The sequence below is a fragment of the Python bivittatus genome, unplaced genomic scaffold, assembly GCF_059951505.1.
Source record: "Python bivittatus isolate LINGU-HERP-01145 unplaced genomic scaffold, Pbiv_v1 ctg000850_np1212, whole genome shotgun sequence".
Taxonomy (NCBI): Eukaryota; Metazoa; Chordata; class Lepidosauria; order Squamata; family Pythonidae; genus Python; species Python bivittatus.
The window spans coordinates 14,264,671-14,281,411 of NW_028277112.1; the positions used below are offsets into that span (position 1 = coordinate 14,264,671).

At 40.2% G+C, this 16,741-nt stretch overlaps 2 protein-coding genes across 5 annotated transcripts in view; one reads left to right on the plus strand and one right to left on the minus strand.

The window, feature by feature from the left end:
• The window catches only part of RHOBTB3 (Rho related BTB domain containing 3), an 87,356-nt gene that overhangs the window by 1,190 nt on the left and 69,425 nt on the right, over positions 1-16,741 (plus strand). The window lies entirely within an intron of this gene.
• SPATA9 (spermatogenesis associated 9) lies at positions 298-16,457 on the minus strand. Of its 4 annotated transcripts, XM_025175569.2 has the most exons (6): positions 16,372-16,457; positions 13,558-13,646; positions 8,480-8,641; positions 3,602-3,829; positions 2,435-2,530; positions 298-890 (listed from the first exon to the last, which is right to left on the minus strand). In XM_025175569.2, the coding sequence occupies exons 1-6, from the start codon at positions 16,445-16,447 to the stop codon at positions 666-668; spliced, it is 876 nt and encodes a 291-aa protein (XP_025031337.1). In that variant the 5' UTR covers positions 16,448-16,457; the 3' UTR covers positions 298-665. The 4 variants fall into 4 exon arrangements, with proteins under 4 accessions (XP_025031337.1, XP_025031339.1, XP_025031341.1 ...); XM_025175571.2 differs by lacking the exon at positions 2,435-2,530; XM_025175572.2 differs by lacking the exon at positions 8,480-8,641 and having other exon boundaries at positions 299-890.

Here is a 16,741-nt window from a genome sequence, read left to right on the forward strand (position 1 = left end):
ATTTTTTGAGTATATTTGTTTTGTTTTTAAAACGAGCCTGTGAGAAAAATGTATATACTATTTATATGCATACTAGAAGAGTTAAGAGGCAAAGGAAAAAGAGTTAGGAAACTATGACAAGGGTCATCCAAAGGAAACGTCAGCATTTCCCAAATGGTTTTCTAATGATCAACTTCTTGTTCTAACATTACTCATTCTTCACTTTTTATCTTTAACGTTGGGGTGTCATGTTTTCTGACCAATCAATGGACATTATAAAATGTTTTAAAATAGCGTGATTATGTTTTTCCAATTTTTTAATGTACCTTTTTATTTCATAATATTATTCTTTCGAGAGAAAGCTTTCTGAAACCTTTATGTGAGATGTGCCATGTCATTTATTCATAAATCAGGGCTTTTTCCTCATACGGCAGCTTTTAAAGCAGCCGTGCCAAAGCTTACAAAAGTTGCATTGGCCTTGTCAAATGTGGAAAAAGATGCATTTGAGCTTCTGCCTTTGCAAAACGTATCTTCTGAATGCTTTGCGCCCCCCCAAAGCATATAAAAAGATTGGCATTTCCTGAATGGAAAATGAGAACTATTTTCATATATTTGTGTATTTAATAAAACAGTGTGCATAAAGGCGGAAAAGCCAGAGCTGTGCCTATTCTACGTAAAAAGAACCATTATTCACTTTCTTGATCCATTGCTGAAAGTAGAGTATGGATGCTTCCACCATTGTGTGATGCTTTAATAGGAAACACTGAAGATTCTTGCTGAAGGGGGGACGTTGCTTCAGTGGCTCTGGGAAATCCACTTTCATCCACATCTTCACTGCTGCTTTCCCTAGAAGCCTCTTCTGTTTGGATGATGTCTTTTATTTTTGCCAGCAATTTGTTAATGGAGACTGCCTGTTTACATAAAAAGAGATTTTTTAAAAATTAACTTTAGAGGTTCCAATGTTGTACATTTTTGCCCAATTTAAGGAGAGCGTGTTGCCCTGTAGCATTAGTACTGTACTGTACTGGCTGGACTGTATTAATTACAGCAAAATAATAAATCATTGGAAAAGTAAAGCTATGACAAAAACAAGTAGGGGAGATTGGCATCTACACCTTGCCTGGAGCTCAGGTGCCACACAACTGAAAGGAACAAAGATTCCCCTTTATAACAGGAGCAGCCTAACAATCGGGGATGGGGAGTCAAAAAGTCAAGACATGATGCATGTGAAAACAGGATAGGCTGTGATTATGCGGTCATGGCCACCACCTTGACTTCTTTGACCCCACAGCAGATTACTGTCATCTGTGTGGTGACTGTCTGCCTGTCATTTCCTCCTTTTTTCATCCACACTTCAAAAAATGCATTTTTAAAAAATCCAGTGGCTTGATCAAGGTTGGAGACATTATAGATGGGGATGATGATGGCTTCACCTCCCTCATCTCTTTTCTGACCCTCTTTTATCCTCTCGCAAAGAGGAGGAATGAAAAAGATAGATGGAACAACTCCATTTTTGTGGTTGTTGTAGCCTCCCACTTCTTTGCAGGACCAACAAGTAAACTTAGATACTACCAGGAAAATCCAGAACTGGCTGAGATTCTAGATCAGATGACAAAACTTAGTTTAGGCTGTTTGTGAACATGATCATTGATTTTGTTCTGACATTAGTCACCTTTAGTGTCACTGTTGATAGAAAGGTGATATACAAATCAAATACTGTAAATTAATGTTCTGTGTCATTTTAATGACTTTAATATATGTTAGTAGTAATAATCTCTAAGCAATTCCATTCTAATTCAATTCTAGTGTTAAATAAAAGTTTTTCACCAAAGTTTTAACTGTTGATTTTAATTGGTTTGATTTTAATTTTAATTATATTGATTTTGCTGCCATATTTTATATCTTGTTTTATAAACTGTCTTTGTAAGCCACATGGAGCAGAGCATAAATTTAATAATATCCTATGAGAAATGAAAAAAAAATGAAGTTAATATTTATGGTCTCAACCAGAACCTTGAAGGAAGGCTGGACTATCTTCTTTTCCTAAGACATGCTGCTATAACTATTTTATCATTCTTACCCATTATTCATTATTGTAACACAAAATTTATAAGTATATTGACTGGGTTCCTTCATCATGGTAAGTCATTTGTAACATGGTTTGTAGTATCATGGCATGTGGGATACTCTACACTTGATGGTATTTGCCAAACACATCGGTCATAAAGCAAGGCTTACTTACTATTCACAGTTTATTTAACACATCTAAGTTACAACCAAACCATTTTATGGCTTAATGTGATGTGTGAACTCAATTTTTTCTCATTAGTAAATGAGATATGAAGTCTATCACTAAGAGTTATATAATTACTGATAATAGCTTAGTTTATTTGCTAAGAATAAGATGCTATTTAGCATGAGAAAAGCTGGATCAAAGTAACATTTATTAACCCACCAGAAAAATTAGTGCTGCATAAGAAGCGCACATTACGCTGGTAAGGGCAGTCTTTGCTGGGTAGGAAATGATATCATAAAAGAAGACTTTCTTGTCCTGAAGAGAGAAAAAAGCGAAAAAAGCATTCATCCATTTTACAATATGGTGGGTGTGATTCTTTCAGAGAGGCACTTTTAAATCCCACTGTTCTGAATAGAAGAATTAAGCTATTCTTCCTTTCTAGTGTAACAAATTGTTAGGAGACATATGAAGCTGCCTTTTATACCAAGGGGGCTTCCATACAGAGTTCCTGGTGTTACTAATTAAAAGAAGGGTGCAGCTCTTTCATCTATTTTTTTTTTTCTTCCTATCAGAGAAAAAAGGATGGAAGGAGCTATGAGAAAATAGACTGAGCGTTTTATCTGACTCACTAAGACATAAAGTAGTTTCCTTGCTGGTAACTCAGTATGTTGTTCAGCTTATATACCAAGTGAATTCAACCACTTGTAGTTCATTCAGTAAGCCATTAATTAGCAATCAGTGGTTTAGCATACAGACAGCCCTCACTTAACAACTGCCCTGTTTAGTGACCGTTCTAAATTACAATGGCACTGAAAAAGTAACTTTATGACTGGTCCTTGCACTTACAACTGTTGCAGCATCCCTGCAGTCAATGGAGAAGCCAGCAGTAAAATCATAAGTCATGGTCACGCGATGTTTTGTTTCAGGGCCGCAGGTGATATACTTAATGACTGCAGTGGGAGTAATGTCAGTCACATGATGTTTCACTTAACAACTGTGTTATTTAGCAATGGAGTTGCTGGTCCCAATTGTGGTGATTAAGTGAGGACTACCTGTATTGTAAGAATGTAGTCATCAAATAATTAAGTTAGGCCAAGATATCTGTTGCTTATATAATTTTGAGATGAGGAAAAGCAATTTTTTGAAAACGTAGGTCCATCTAACTTAGAGCTGGATTCCTATGCCATAGCAATCTAGGGTTTGTTTAACCATAATTCCTAAAAGTAAACCACAGCTAGATTTGAACTAAGTCATAAACCATGATTTATGAACTACAATGGCTAGGGTCACACATTAAGCTAAACCTATGTGAGCTACACTGTTGCTTATTAACACGTTAGAAATTAGTACCTTCAGAAATGGTGAGAGAGAGCTTAATTTGCCTACCTTCATCCTATACAAAGGCTGTTTGGGAGTGTTCAATGTTTTCAAAAGACGGTGTGATAAGATATTTAGCTCTGTTAATTTTCTAGCAAGCTGCGGCTGCAAGCTTTTTGCAATGGAGTTTGAAGACTGGGATAGTGTAGTTAGCCCATTCATAATGAGAGCTCCATGAGCTGAATAGAATACCCTGGTGGTAACTGACTCAGATTTCTGAACACTGCGATCTGTTTCCTGAAATAGAAATTAAAAATAATTACAATATAGTGAAAGCTTTTAGATTTAGAACAAAAATAGTCAATTTGTTGTATGAAAGATAGTTACATGCTATTATATGCCAGTGAGTTGATTATATATACATATACAATGCATTCGGAAAGTATTCAGACCCCCTTCACTTTTTTCAATTTTGTTATGTTGCAGCCTGATACTACAATCGTTCAAATTCATTTTTTTCTCATTAATCTATACTCAGTACCCCATAATGACAAAGTGAAAACAGGAGTTTAGAAATGTCTGTAAATTTATTAAAAAGGAAAAACTGAAATATCACATTGGCATAAGTATTCAGACCCTTTATTCAGTACTTTGTTGAAGCACCTTTGGCAGCAATTACAACGAGTCTTTTTCGATATGACACGACAAGCTTTGCACACCTGGATTGGGGGATTTTCTGCCATTCTTCTTTGCAAATCCTCTCAAGCTCAGTCAGGTTGGATGAGGACCGTTGGTGGACAGCCATTTCCAGGTCTCTCCAGAGATGTTCTATAGGGTTCAAATCAGGGCTCTGGCTGGGCCACTCTAGGACATTCACGGAGTTGTCCCTAAGCCATTCCTGTGTTGTCATGGCTGTGTGCTTAGGATCGTTGTCATGTTGAAAGGTGAACCTTCGGCCCAGTCTGAGGTCCCGAGCGCTGTGGAACGGGTTTGCATTGAGGATATCTCTGTACTTTGCTCCATTCAGCTTCCCCTCAACCCTGACCAGTCTCCCAGTCTGTGCTGCTGAAAACACCCCCACAGCATGATGCTGCCATCACCATGCTTCACTGTTGGGATGGTATTGGGCAGGTGATGAGCAGTGCCTGGTTTCCTCCAGACAGAACGTTTAGAATTGAGGCCAAACAATTCAATCTTGGTTTCATCAGACCAGAGAATCTTGTTCCTCAGTCTGAGAGTCCTTCAGGTGCTTTTTTGCAGACTCCAAACAGGCTTTCATGTCTTTTGCACTGAGGAGAGGCTTCTGTCTAGCCACTCTGCCAGAGAGCTCAGATCGGTGGAGGGCTGCAGTGAACCTTCCGGAACTTTGTCCCATCTCCACACAGGATCTCTGGAGCTCAGTCAGAGTGACCATTGGGTTCTTGGCCACCTCTCTTACTAAGGCTCTTCTTCCCTGATTGCTCAGTTTGGCCAGGCAACCAGCTCTTGGAAGAGTCCTGGTTGTGCCAAACTTCTTCCATTTGAGAATTATGGAGGCCACTGTGCTCTTGGGAACCTTCAGTGCAGCAGAATTTTTTCTGTAGCCTTCCCCAGATCTGTGCCTTGCTATAATCCTGTCTCTGAGCCCTACAGGCAGTTCCTTTGACCTCATGGCTTTTGCTCTGGTACAGTATGCATTGTCAGCTGTGAGGCCTTCTATAGAGAGGTGTGTGCCTTTCCAAATCATGTCCAATCAATTTAATTTACCACAGGTGGACTCCAATCAAGGTGTAGAAACAGCTCAGCAACAATCAAGAGAAATGGGAGGCACCTGAGCTAAATTTCAAGTGTTGTTGCAAAGGGTCTGAATCCTTATGCCAGCGTGATATTTCAGTTTTTCCTTTTTCATACATTTGCAAACATTTCTAAAATTCTGTTTTCACTTTGTCATTATGGGGTACTGAATGTAGATTAATGAGAAAAAAATGAATTTGAATGATTGTAGTATCAAGTTGCAACATAACAAAATTGAAAAAAGTGAAGGGGGTCTGAATACTTTCTGAATGCACTGTACAGTACATACATATATAAAAGGCAGGATGATGATGATGATGATGAAAAAATAATAATGCAAAATTGACAAAGTCACCATCACTGAATTGCAAAAGGCAACTATACTTGGAACAGCTTACATCCTGCAATGATACCTTTAACACCACTAAACAACAGCATCTGCCTATCCCAGGTCCATGGAAGGACTTGATAGATAAAAATTCCAAATCCAGTTTAAACATCTGGCTGACTGTGCAACCAACAATAACAACAAAAAATATCTGGGCATCCTTCAAGCTGACCAAGCACACTGAAGTCAAAAAGAAGGTTAGTAGCAAATATATCATGAGAGTAAAGAAGATCTTAAAGTCCAAACTCAATGAAAGAAATACCATCAAGGCGATTAACACCTAGAACCTTTCTAGGGTTTACAACACTGAGCTGTTGAACCATTAACTCCTCTAAAGGGGACAAGTTCACATAATCTGCTAGATCTGGTTACATGTGAGACATGAATACAGCCTCTTATTTATGCTGGTGGGTTATACACTGTCAAAGACTTTTGCTTTGGCTTATTACTTATATCTAATTTTTAGAAAAAGTTAAAGCCTCATGTGTACACAGGGCAACCTGTTTTAAAATAAAAGTTCCTTTCTTGCACTTTCCCAGGATGGCCATCTTGACTCTGCTGCCTGTTATTGCTACAGTACTGTCTTGGTAGCATAGTGGTTATCATGCTTACCTGACATGTGGAAGGACCAGGTTTGAAATTTGCCATAACAACTTCATTTATTTTTTTCCCCCCAAACTACCCATTTTTCCAGAGGACTTTTCTTTTTTTAGTCAGATCGCTGGTGGAAAGTTGAAACTCTGGAGCTTTGTTTGTTTATTTAGTGATAAGATTTATTTGATTTATTATTTAAAATCAGGCCCAGGTCCTTTGCAGCACTTATCTATTTGGGCTATTTGGGATGAATCCCTGCTGCCTCCAGTGGCAGCAAGTATGATAAAACAGGCCACTGATTAAAAAACAAAACAGAATAGGAAGTACAGTGGGTAGCTCAGGGAAAGAAAAATAGTAATTAAAAAAAAGTTGTTCCTGTCTACTTTTAAACTGGGGATCTAATTGAATATACCAGATTGTGAATCTAGTAACACATGTGAAACTGTTGAAAATGATGTGAAAGTACAGATATAAATCATAAATTTATAAACATATAAATCTCTTTGTCTTTAAATAAAAGTAAAGCATTAAAAAGTTAAAGCAGTTTATACAAACCAAGCATATATCCATCAAAATAATATTAATGATTCATGTTCTAGTGATTAATAAATCAGCTCCACCTTTCAATAAATTTGATGAGCGCACTGTCTTAAAGGTTTTGTAATGTATACACTTCTCTGAAATGCTACTACTCCACCTTGTTTGGTATAAAAGAGCTTGGGGGGATTTTAATGATGTGTTGCCTCCAATCCAAGCATTTGGGGTGCATGCAATAACTTAGATTGTCCCCTTGAGAAATATGAGAGAGGGCTGTAGATCTGAAGGTTGGAAATTTATTGATTTATCATATTTATATAGCTGCCCACCTCACATAAAAATGACTCTGAGTGGTGTACAGACCTTAATTAAAAACAATAAATACATAAAATTTTCACAATTAAAAAAATTACTATAAAAAGCACACAAAACAGAGAGGATGATATTAACCGCAATAAGGGAGCCATTGCAAAATCTCCCCGGTCCCCTGGGATCCCCAGGTCTGATAACATAGCCAGGTCTTGTGGGACTTGCAGAATGTTGAGAGGGATGGAGCTAATCTCACTTCTTGGGGGGGGAGAAGATTCCACAAGGAGGTGCCATGGCAGAGAAGGCTCACCTCCTGGGACCCGTCAAAGGTAATTCCCTGGCAGATGGGACTTGCAGCATGCCTGCTCTGCCAGACCTGATGGGGCAGGCAGATGTAACTGAGGAGAGGCAGTCCCTCAGATAACCTGGCCCCATGCCATGAAGGGCTTTAAAAGTCAAAAACAACACCTTGAATTGGACCCGGAAGCAAACTGGCAACCAATGCAACTTGCAGAGCAGAGGTGTAACATATAGGGGCATACCTAACTGCTCCCGCCGCTGCATTTTGCACCAGCTGAAGCTTCCGGATAGTCTTCAAGGGCATCCCCATGTAGAGTGCATTACAGAAATCCAAACGGGAGGTGACTAGGGCTTGAATGACAGTGAGCAGAAATCTTGGATTGTTCCTCCCATCTCCTTGCCAATTTATGAGATTGATTGTTTTCAAAGTCTAACATGAGAAAGGCCCAAATGGAGGGATATTCCAACATGTAGAAAAATTTAGACCAGTCCTGTTCTTGTTAGTTAAGTTAAACCTTCTCCTATCTTTCACATGAGATTTTTTTTAAAAAATGTAAAAGAGTAGAAAATGCTACTCATCTTCCAAATTTCAGCCTATTGTTAGAGTGCACTGGCTTTGTCAGAATGTTTCAACATCAGTGTGCTCTAACTGGGCCCTAGGATTGTTCTGCTGTAAACTAGTTAGCAATTTTTATCTTCCAAAGGTTGTTCAAATATCAATTATTGTTGTCATAGAAAGGAATCTCTTATCTAATGCCATATGTTATTACAAAATTCTTCTGTATTTTGTAGGATGCAATCTTGTACCTATTTACTTGGGAGCAAGTTGCTTATGAATGCAACAGATTTGCCTTTAAGCAGTCTTTATCAATCTGTATTACTTTCCATAACTTTCCACATCAACATTTGTGCTCTTAGAGTTGATATGTTTTAAAAATACAAGCAGGGGTGAGAGGCTATTTAAAATGCAGTTTTGACTCTTGGCAACTGCCTAGACAAGTGCATTCAATTTTGTCGGCAACATTTTCAGAAGTGGTTTGCTTTGCCTTTAGCATATATAAATCGTTGGATCCAGGTTGACCGCTCCAGGGCCAGAAGGGCTTCTTCCATGAAAGGAGGAGGAGGAAGAGGTGGTTGTCATGATTTTTGCATAGTTCCCCCTGCAGCACTCTGCTCCTGAGGCTCGCCCCAGTTTTGCAGACAAACGTCTGAGGAAACAAAGGAATCTATAAGAGGAAAATCTTTCACAAAGCTCCTATCTAAACCCCTTGCTTCAGGGTCAGCACAACATCACCAAATACTCTTAAGAAACAAAAGCAAAAAGCATTCTGATATATCTAAAACCAAAGCTTTGTAGGGCTTAGATCCACCTTCTGTTTAAAAAAAAACCCCTAACACAATCTTTTTCCAAATGATGACATGTCTATCAACTTCTTCAATCTTCTCAATCTATCGCAATCTGCTATTTTAAAAAAACTAACATAATCTTTCCCCAAATGTTGACGTGTCTACCTGACTGCATTATATCCATTTTATTTTAGAAGTCATTAGGTAGAACTACCAGACTGGGGGTGCAAAAGGCTGGAAAACCACTAGATGGGAGCAAAGGAGTTTCTTTATATTATTATTATTATTATTATTATTATTATTATTATTATTATTATTATTATTATTAATCCCCGTCCATCTCCCCCTAATGGGGGACTCTGGGTGGCTCACAACTCATTAAAACAATAAATAAATATACATAAAACCTAAAACCTGTACAAAACAATTACTAAAGAGTCCAGGAGGCCAATGGTTCAGAGCAGCAAACACCAGGCCTCTAAGGGGCTAGCCATCCCCACACCTGATGTCTTCCCTCCCCACCCCACCCCAGGCCAGATGGCAGAGCCAGGTCTTCAAATCCCTCCGGAAGGCCAGGAGTGAGGGGGCTAATCTCACCTCTGGGGGCAAGATATTCCAAAGGGCAGGGGCTACAGCAGAGAAGGCCCACCTTCTGGACCCCGCTAGTTGGAGTTCTTTTACTGAGGGGGTCTGGAGCATACCCTCTCTGTGTGATCGGGTGGGACGGGTTGAAGTCATGGGGAAGAGGCAGTCCCTCAGGTAACCTGGTCCCATGCCATATAGCGCTTTAAAGGTGATAACCAATACCTTGAATTGGACCTGGAAGCAAACTGGTACCCAATACAGCTCGCAGAGCAACGGTGTTATGTGGGTCCTTCTTGGGTCTCCAAAAATAGCTCATGCAGCTGCATTCTGGACCAGTTGTAGCTTCTGGATACTCTTCAAGGGTAGCCCCATGTAAATTGCAGTAGTCTATCTGGGAGATAACAAGGGCATGAGTGACCATTCAAAGGGCATCCCAGTCCAGGAAAGGGCTTAACTGATGCACAACCTGAAGTTGTGCAAAGGCCCTCCTGGCCACGGCTGCCACCTACTCTTCAAGTAGGAACCATGAGTCCAGGAGGACCCCCAAATTACAGTGGTACCTCGGTTCACAAACTTAATTTGTTCCATGGTTCTGGTCACAAGCCGAATTGGTCGCGAACTGAATCAAATTTCCCCATAAGGTTCAATGTAAATAAGGTTGATCTGTTCTGACCCCTACGAACGTGGTCGCCAACCGAATCGGTCACCAACCGAATCAAATTTTCCCATAAGGTTCAATGTAAATAAGGTTAATCCATTCTGAACCATATGTATTTTTTTTTAACCACAAAAATATGAAACAAAGTACAGTACAGTATGAAGAGAGAGAACACTAACCTCGCTTGAGGTGACACCAAAAAGCTTCACAGCAAGTGTCTGTCTATGACCGCGATCTCGCCTAGAGGAAGCCACGACCACGTGTCAGAGCAGGGAAATGGCCGTGGGTCGTGTTCGTCACTCAATGCGGAGTTTGCGAATGGAAGCAAAAATTTGTGAACGCTGCTGTTCGCAAACCGAATTGTTCGTGAAAAGAAGCGTTCGTGAACCGAGGTATTACTGTATGCACTGGGTCTGTCTGGGGCAGTGCTACCCCATCTAGCACCAAAGATATCAAAGTCCTGGATACAGAGGAGCCATTAACCCACAGCCAGTCCATCTTACCAGGGTTCAGCTGAAGCCTGTTTTTCCCCATTCAGACCCTTACACCCTCCAGGCACCGCGAAAGGGCAGTCACGGCATCACTTACCTCACCTGGGATGGAGATGTATAATTGCGTATCATCAGCATACTGATGATACCTCATCCCATGATGGCGGATGATCTCACCCAGCAGTTTCATGTAGATGTTGAACAGGAGCAGAGAGAGAACCAAACCATGTGGCATCCCACAAAGGAGTGGCCGAGGATGGGACCTCTTGCTCCCTATCACCACCAATTGGGATCGGCCCTGAAGAAAGGAGGTGAACCAGCACAAGACTGTGCCGCCCATCCCCAATTCCCTGAGTCGTCCCAACAGGATACCGTGGTCGACAGTATCAAAAACTGCTGAGAGATCAAGGAGAGCAAGGATGGTCGCACTTCCATCATCCCACTCCCACCAGAGATCATCTATAAGTGTGACCAATGCCATTTCCGTTCCATATCTGGGCCTGAAACCTGACTGGAAAGGGTCCAGCTAATCCGTTTCCTCCAGAACCCTTTGGAGCTGTGATGCCACCACTTTCTCAACCACCTTCCCCAAAAAGGGAGGTGGGAGACTGGATGGAAATTGTCCAGTACGGTAGGAACCAGGGAGGGTTTCTTGAGGAGGGGGTGCACCAATGCCTCTTTAAAGGCAGCTGGAAACACTCCCTCCTGCAAGGATGTATTAACTATCGCCTGGATCCAACTACATGTCACCTCCCAAGCTGCTTTCATCAGCCAGGAAGGGCATGGGTCCAGATGGCAAGTGGTGGCCTTCACAGTCCGGAGGATCCTGTCCACTTCCTCAGGAACAATAGGATCAAACTGTTCCCAGATAACTTGGTAAGAATGATCCTCTGGTATCTCCCCAGACCGTGCCCCATGCTCAGAGTCTAACTTGGAATGAATCCAAGCGATTTTGTCCTGCAGATGTTCTGAAAATTCCTCCACGTGGCCCTGCAAATGAATCACCAGATCCCCCCTACCAAGGAGGGATCTAGTGATCCCAAACAGGGCTTCCGGGCAGTACTCTGCGGATGCGATAAGGGCAGGGAAGTATTGGCTCTTATCGCCACAATGTAGGCCTTGATAGTGGCTCTAACCTGTGTTCGGTTGGATTCGGTCTTTGTCTTCCTGCAGCAGTGCTTTAGATGTCTCTTGACCCTCTTCAGCACCCTCAACTCCTCCATAAACCATGGGGAGTGTCGGGGCCGATGTGGCAAGAGAGGTCGCATAGACGCGATCCTGTCCAAGGCCCTGGCCGCCTACCTGTTCCAGGTGGCAGCCAAGGCCTTTATTGACATTTAGTGATCCTGTGGATCTTTGTAGCCCAGATCTGGTGGCTCCAAATTTACAAACTCTCCTTCACTTGGGTTTTGACAATGTCTTTATGATGGATAAGCCTTATTATAATATTCTTTATATGTGGACAGATAGATCTATGTCCTTCCGTTGTATAAATGGCATCAACATTAGTTAAAACATTACTAGTTATAACAGATATTTTGTTTGACTAAAATGCATCTACTTGTAACAATAGCTTTCAGCCTTGCAACTGAGTGACTCCATTCATGTGATCTGCTTATCTGTAGCTAACTGTGGGTTATCCAACCCAGTTTCTTTGATTTCACAACATACTGAACCATAAAATGATCACAGATAGAGTTTGCAGAACATTAAGCCTAAAGTTTAGTTGGCAAGTTTGTGGCTTAATGTATCATATGAACAGCGTGCCTGTTTCTACTCAATATGCTATTATATAATCATATTGTTTTATAAAAATGAAAGCAATTTCACAACTCTGTTGCACATTATGAACAAGTATTGTCATTTGCTACAACATCATTCCCCAACTTGGTTCCCTGCCACATGCGTTTGAACAAATCCTCTCATCATGAACCAGCATGGTCATTACTTTGTGAAATGCTCAACATTTGCCAAGAGTTTGATTTCACAGGAGGTTCACAATAAAAAACAAAACAAAACTATTCGTTCTGTTCTGTTAAAAAATAGTTGCAGCAATCAACCAAACCAACATGGACTGATAAAAAATGTTGCAGGGAGATAGAAAACAGTTACCTACTTCCCTCATTTCTATCTCCTCTATAAGCTACAGTATTTACAAGTTTGTCACTGTGACAGAGATAAATTTAAGGTCACCTTTGTTCTAGTGTAAATTATACTTGTACATTTTTAGTATGATATAAAGGTGTAACATGGATACCTGCAGCACTGAATAATTAGATATTTATTTTCTTTTTGTTGTTTTTAATCATACCCTATTTCTTACCTGACACTTTCAATTAAGGTGCTCATACGTAAGAAAGTTGAGGCTAAACTGAACATGACATACTGTAATAGTATGTAGGAAAGATCTTGGGAGAAAGGGCCCAGAGATGCTGCCTAGGGAATGGTCAGATAAGAGAGAGGATAGCCTGCAGCTGGATCGTGGGTGGGGCAAGAGGCTCAGAAGAGAGCCTCCCTAATTTCTCCATCTGTAAAGGAGACGGGGGAGAATTGTACTTTCAGACTTGTAAAATTCTATTCCTGTAGCCTTACAATAAAGTGGAATTAGCTCATCTGGTTGTGTTTCCTGTCTGGTATGCCTAGTAAGGCTGACATTAATCTTGCAAGTCTGAAAGTACAATTCTTCTCCGTCTCCTTTACAGCTGAAGAAATTAAGGAGGCTCTCTTCTGAGCCTCTTGCCCTGCCCACATCCAGCTGCAGGTTATGCTGTCTCTTAACTGACTGTTCCCTAGGCAGAGTCTCTGGGCCCATTCTCCCAAGGTCTTTCCCACATATCATTACACATACAGATGCATGCAATATTGCAACAGCTTTTTAAATGTATCTAGTGAGCTGAATATCTCTACCATCAAATTTTTCATTGTATATGTAAGCTGAAATTTTGCAAAATGAGAAGTAAATACAACATACTTGTAACAAATCACCTTATGAAAAGTTTGAACATTCAAATAGCAAGGAAATGCAATAATTAAGAAATATTACCTGGTTTGAACGTGTCAGCCTCAATAGGTTTGGAAATTCCTCCCTAATCTCATCTATAATTTCCAAGAAGGCTCTCTGTATAACCGCAGCTGAATTGAAATACAATAATTAAAATAATAAAATCCTGATCTTCAAAATTAAATTTCAGATATGAAGCACTGCATATTTGTAAAAAATTGTGTTAAATGAGCTATAGCAGCAGGGCTGAGTCGGTGATCAACCAATATTTGACCAATATAATGGAAAACACATTATATTGCTAAATTAGTATTGGAAAATAAAATGCCATTCAGATTTTGCTAGGCCACATCAATGAGTACCATATCCTACCCAGTTTGAACCATAATATTCCAAAGCCTATGTCGTGACTATGCCCAGTATCAATATTCCTTTCCTTTCTTTTCAGTATTCTACAGTGACTCTGTCCCAGGGAAAGCCCATTCCCATTTTCACTCCCTGATTTCCCTTTTAAGGATCTTAAGTAGTGGGGTTTAGAGAATTCAAAGAACTGTTGTCATTAAGAGTGAGCTAAATGGATTGTTAGTATGGCTTAAAGGCAGCTTCTTATATGTATAAACTTTATTTATAATCAAAGATTAGCCAGCTTGACCAGGTCTGCTCCTAACTTCTTTCTGAGGGGCTAATAATTTGGCAGGACTAGACCTTCATTACTGACTACTGTTTATTGTAATTGTGGGGGCAGTTGGAGGCACTGAGTTGGTAAGTGCATATTGTAGGAACTTAACCCAACCCTCACATATACGTGTCTATTTCTAAATGTGTAGGCACTTCACTGAAACTTCTCTTTGATGACATTTCTCTCTGAGTTTGGCTATTTTAGCCAGATTCAACAAAGTTATGTGTATGGGAATGTGTATATTTGGTAGAAGCTGGATTTTTTTTTTTTAAATGGGTTTGAAGATGTAAAGATGTAAGTATTTTTTATATCCAAGACTCAGGCATCAAAAGATTCATACCTTGTCCAGCAAATTTCCTGACAAGCTCCCCACATATCCAGCCAATTGGCCTAAGAGCCATTTTCCTGATGCCTGCTACCACTAGTTAAAAGATGGTGCCTCCCAATCAAATGAATGGTTCAGGCCACAAATGACAGCATCCATACATATGCATATCTCTACCTTCAAGGCAGGAGACCTTTATGAGAACACAATGTACCTCTAAAACACAGTACAACCTGGTGCAATCAGTGTGTGTCATGTTTACTAAATTACCCTCATTTTAACAGATAGGGCTTTCAAATAGTTCCAGTATACTGGAATGAAGGAATGTATGAGAGGTTTTTTTCCTACATTACCTGAAAGCGACTGTGACAACTGCAGCATTGTTAAGATTTATAATCATTAACAGATTCAACCTCAAAACTCAAGATCAATGGGGATGGGGGGAGTAGGAGAACAAGACTGGATTATACAAAGTTCAGAACAAATAAAATGTTCCAAATTTCCTACTCTTGAATTTTAAAATGCAGGCCAATGTTAAGTCAAAATGTGGCTTGGGGTTTTTTGGAATAACACAAAGGACACAGTCATTATAGTTTGTAAAGAATGGGTTACAGCATAGTAGACAATTGTGATTTATTTAATAAACATCATTACTCATCGCTTAGCAATGTGTGAATCTACCCACAGAATAAAATAACAGTCCCATTCAAGAAAATCAGACAATGTATAGATTACTGGGCCCTAAATAAATTTATCTGACCATTTAGCTGCTATTTATGAATTGTACATGTTGACTTTTAGATATTACTGCTGCCTTCCCCGGGAAGAAAAATCTGGCTTTGAAAATAAAAAATTGTTTTTGTTCAGTTGTTAAGTCATGTCCGACTCTTTGTGACCCCATGAACCATATCACGCCAGGCCTTCCTGTCCTTCACTGCTTCCCTGAGTTTGCTCAGTTTCATGCTCATTGCTTGAAACCCTAACCCTAACCCTAACCTTCCTGAAATCCATAGGTATAATCCATCATAGAGTTAGGTAGGCATTTATAAACCATATCACCCCCATGCTTCATTCAGATTACCTCTTTTGAAGGACAGAAACAAAAGATGCTTTCATGGTACTAGGTTTTCACTAATAGAAAGGATTTCAGATAAACAAGTTCCACCAATGGCAATCCTTAAAGTAGCACCAACTATCAAAGAATACAGTTTTTGTTGAAATCAAGCATGTTGATACACTTTTGTTGCAATCAAAATCTCACTACAAAATCTCAGGAGGAAAGCAAACTGTCTATTTTTGCTTGCCTGATTTACAGAGCTGACAGGTGAATTACAATAATCAATCATTTACTTAGAAAACTGTACAAAAATTGTGGCATATCAACAGAAAAGACTGTTTAGCTTCTGAAAGGGTAAGAAAAAGACAGCAAAGTACTGAAAGAGAAAGCAAAATGAAATTTGCATATTTTACTGTTGCTTCCCCAGATGGAACAAGGGAAGGAGACAAGCTCCTGACAGTTTATAGTGGCTTCAGACAAGATACTAATAAACTAGAATTCTATGTTTGCATAGCTCGGACTATCACAACTGGGCTGCAAAAAACAAAACTCTGGGGAACATAAATTGGATATTGGTGTTATCCTCATATCCTCTTTGTGGCACCTAGATAAGCATTTTGGAAACGGAATGCTGGCCTTTGATCCAACATGGCTTTTTAAATGTTCTTATCTAAAAATAAACTAAATATAGTCAGAACTCAGCTTGCACGATATCTCATCTTTCTAAAAAGGAATAAAAGACAGTGGGCTCAACCACACACTCTCCCTGCCCTGATTCCAGGATGGACTGCTTACCATTTGTGGAGGACATATGGTCACCACAGAACTGGCCCCTCCATCCATTTATGGAGCTCTGTACCTTTGTGGCCATTTGCTGCACAGCACCGCTGCTGGAAAGATCTACGTTTGGCCTGGCTACAGGTGTGACCTGTTGCAGCAGCAGCTGCTGTCAAGGCCACAGCGCTGCTCTCCCCTGAGCACAGCGGTAAGAGAAGAGGAAGAGAAATGGAAGGGAAGGGAGCAGGGAAGGCAATGATATCTGTGCTTGGGAGGAAGAGAGTGGCAGACAGAATCCACTTCCCTGGATTCACCTCACCACCCGCCCCCCAGGACAGCCAAAACTGATGGCTGCATCCTTGTGTGAAGGCAGTGGTTTCATAAGTGA

Coding starts and splice junctions, on each gene's coding strand:
- SPATA9 (XM_025175569.2), bottom strand. CDS start 16,447: ATGGCCACAAAGGTACAGAGCTCCATAAATGGATGGAGGGGCCAGTTC. Junction 8,642..13,557: donor GGCTGACACGTTCAAACCAG/GTAATATTTCTT, acceptor TTGTTTCCTCAG/ACGTTTGTCTGCAAAACTGG. Junction 891..2,434: donor ATGCAGCACTAATTTTTCTG/GTGGGTTAATAA, acceptor TTATGTAAACAG/GCAGTCTCCATTAACAAATT.